At 38.1% G+C, this 2851-nt stretch overlaps 1 protein-coding gene across 1 annotated transcript in view; it reads left to right on the top strand.

Annotated features, from left to right (window-relative positions):
* Nucleotides 1-1898, top strand: part of oxct1a (3-oxoacid CoA transferase 1a) — a 44863-nt gene extending 42965 nt beyond the window's left edge. The window contains exons 16-17 of the mRNA XM_023394182.2: nucleotides 800-901; nucleotides 1005-1898. Of these exons, the coding sequence (XP_023249950.1) occupies nucleotides 800-901; nucleotides 1005-1040 (138 nt within the window). The 3' untranslated portion in view covers nucleotides 1041-1898. The remainder of the gene's footprint in view (nucleotides 1-799; nucleotides 902-1004) is intronic.
* The last annotated feature ends 953 nt before the right edge of the window (nucleotides 1899-2851 follow it).

Here is a 2851-nt window from a genome sequence, read left to right as displayed (position 1 = left end):
GTGGGCAAGCTCATGTAAACTTGAAGTCAGATTTGTCCATTTTTGCTTGAGCATATGTGAATATTTTGAACAATTCTTCATTGTTATCCTGCACAAATCCCTGGCTGTAGGGAAGTATGATACCAGGTGAAGAGAAGAGCCAAATTAGCCACAAAAATTCACAATGCTATTTTTAGCCAGGCCAGCATAACTGATAAATGACTGTCAGCTATGGCAGCTGAAGAGATGCTTCACCCGTCTACCCAATGTCACTGCAGTACAACATGGGATAATCCAGTGTTTTCATTTGAGCTTAATGTAAATATGGGCTTTTTTTTTTTTTGCCCTGAAATTAAAGTTTTTCAAACAATGTCTCTGACTATCTCATCCCTGTTCTCTTGTGCTATACGTGACGGAGCACCTGCATAATCTCAGAGCCATCGTGGTTTAACAAATCTTTGCTTGAATCATTCAGTATTGATGATTAACTTTTTACATTTCAGTTCCATTATTTTTAGGCAAATTGATTTTTTTTTTTTTTTTTTGTTAAAAGTGGTGCAACAATTAAAATGTAATTGCTCACTTCTTTGAGGTGCCCCAGCCTCAGAGAGTTGAGGGCCACTCTCTGACGACTTTTATGGATGTGTCACCAATAATTGCAGCTAATTTGTCATCTATGGGTGACATCCTTGTCTTGTGACCCTGTTGACCACACGTCATAGGGTTCAAAAACATCTGTTAAGGAAATAATCCTTCTCACCATTATGTCTTTTTTTCTTTCCCTCCCTCCCTCTCTTTCTGCCCTCTTTCTTTCTACCAGGCTGTGTTTGATGTGGACAACACAAAAGGCCTGACTCTGATAGAAGTATGGGAGGGGCTCACTCCTGAGGATATCAAGGCATGCACTGGCACAGATTTTGAGGTGAGTCACTTAACAGGTTTGGATACCAGGGTCACATAGTTCAATTTCTAACTGTGAGGATCCTAACTGGGATTCATTTCCTTTCCCATCTTGTGTCTTGTAGGTGTCTCCCAACCTGAGGGCCATGCAGCAAATCTAGAGGAAGCTGGCAAAAGATCTGAGATGTGTTTTCGGTTTGTGTCACTGTGTTCTCTGTGGTAAAAAGTTGGTGATTTAGCAGCCTTTAGATGGGCCAAATGAACTTCTAAACCACAAGTGCTTCTGCTCAGTTCCCTGGTATTTAGCAGGCAAATATCAAAAGGATTTAGTCCTCACTAGTATTAACTGAATGGGAGCCAACATGCATGGTTGTTCTTTCTGATCTGATATGACAAATGATTAGGGGACATTGCATTGTTGCCTTTTACACCATTAAGTTAGTAATTCAAGTTTGTGCAGCTATTACCAAATAAGCCATCTGATATTACATAAAAAACTGAAATTGTTGTTTATATGTTATCTACGAAAAATGCAACGTTACTACTAAGTACTGTGAACGAAAATTATGCAATAAACTCATAAATATTTCATCACTAATCATTTTTCCTGTAGGATCAATAAGCTTCTGTGACGCGATACACAGAACTGCAGTAACAAACGTGTTCTGTAGCTCAGGTGATTTCTCATCAACAGAGGAGAGTATGTATGTATCTTTAAACTTGTGCTGCACCAAGTAGCAAATGTAAGATATCTTTTCTCCATTTAGAAAATGAAATATGCAGTATTGAAGTGTGATACTAAGCTCTTCCACAAAAACATACTGTTTGATGAACTATGTCAACCTGTGTTGTTTTGTCTTATTTTCTCTCAGCCACATATATTTAAGCTGTTGAGTTGATGGGTATGTCATGCATTTCAGCCAGAAAACATGAAGCCTCAACATTTTGTACTCAGACATTTGCTGTTCTCCTGCCTTTGTATATTAAATAAAACACAACCTTGTGTGCTGAGTGGAAAAGGTGGAGTTCTATTTTTTTTTTGTCTAAATCTGGATAATAATAATCAAGCAACAGTATGCTTCTGTGTTCAAATTATTCACCTCATCAAATCACGCAATGATTGAAAGCAAGTGACTGCTTTTGAAAGTGATGGTTTGTGACAATCTACAGGTTAGAGCTTTCTATATATGGACGATGGGCTTACATTGACTGATTCTTGATGTGATTTCTCCACTCAAGTAGAGAGGCGCTGCCATTACCTGAGGGCTGTTACATAACTGGAGAATTCAGCCAGTGGGCTTTGGGGATCAAGAAGATCAACTGGGTGGGATCATCAAGCAGAAAAATGGAAGAAAGTGACAGGGGCTGTTGCCACCAGCTGTTGATGTTAATCCGGCACATCCCCTCATGAGTCAAACCAGAGAGGTACCCTATAATGCTGAACTTTGCAACCTATTTTTCTCATAATGGTAAACTGGACTTGTGGGTTAACAGCTACAGTCACTTTGAATTTAACATGTCAAGCTACATGATTATTAGTGAATTGCCAAAATTTAATATGTAAGCCATTATTTCTCTGTATATGTACCCCTTCATGTTTATTAGATGATTAGAGGTTTGATGCACAAAAAAAAAGACCCAACTACCAAAACCACAAATATAAGTTCTTTCTACATAGATTTAGAACAAACAAAAAAAAACTATAGCTACCTTGTCCGTAACATCGACAAAGCTCTGAACCATCTGAGAGACAAGGCAAGAAAGGCTTTTTGCATCATCAAATGGAAAATCGAGCTGGACATACCAATTCAAATCTGGTTTAAAATATTGGACTGTGTTATACAAATTATTTTTCCTTTATGGTTGTGAGATTCAATCCACTCACCGCGCCCAACGACAAATTCCAAATAATGCATGCAGAGTAGAATTAGTATGATGGCCGCTAATTATAAAAATTCAAAAAAGAGCTCTT

This window comes from Seriola lalandi, unplaced genomic scaffold, assembly GCF_002814215.2.
Source record: "Seriola lalandi dorsalis isolate HSWRI2012SDOR001 ecotype SW California unplaced genomic scaffold, Sedor1 jcf7180002054946, whole genome shotgun sequence".
NCBI lineage: Eukaryota > Metazoa > Chordata > Actinopteri > Carangiformes > Carangidae > Seriola > Seriola lalandi.
This window is presented reverse-complemented; position numbering and strand designations above follow the sequence as displayed.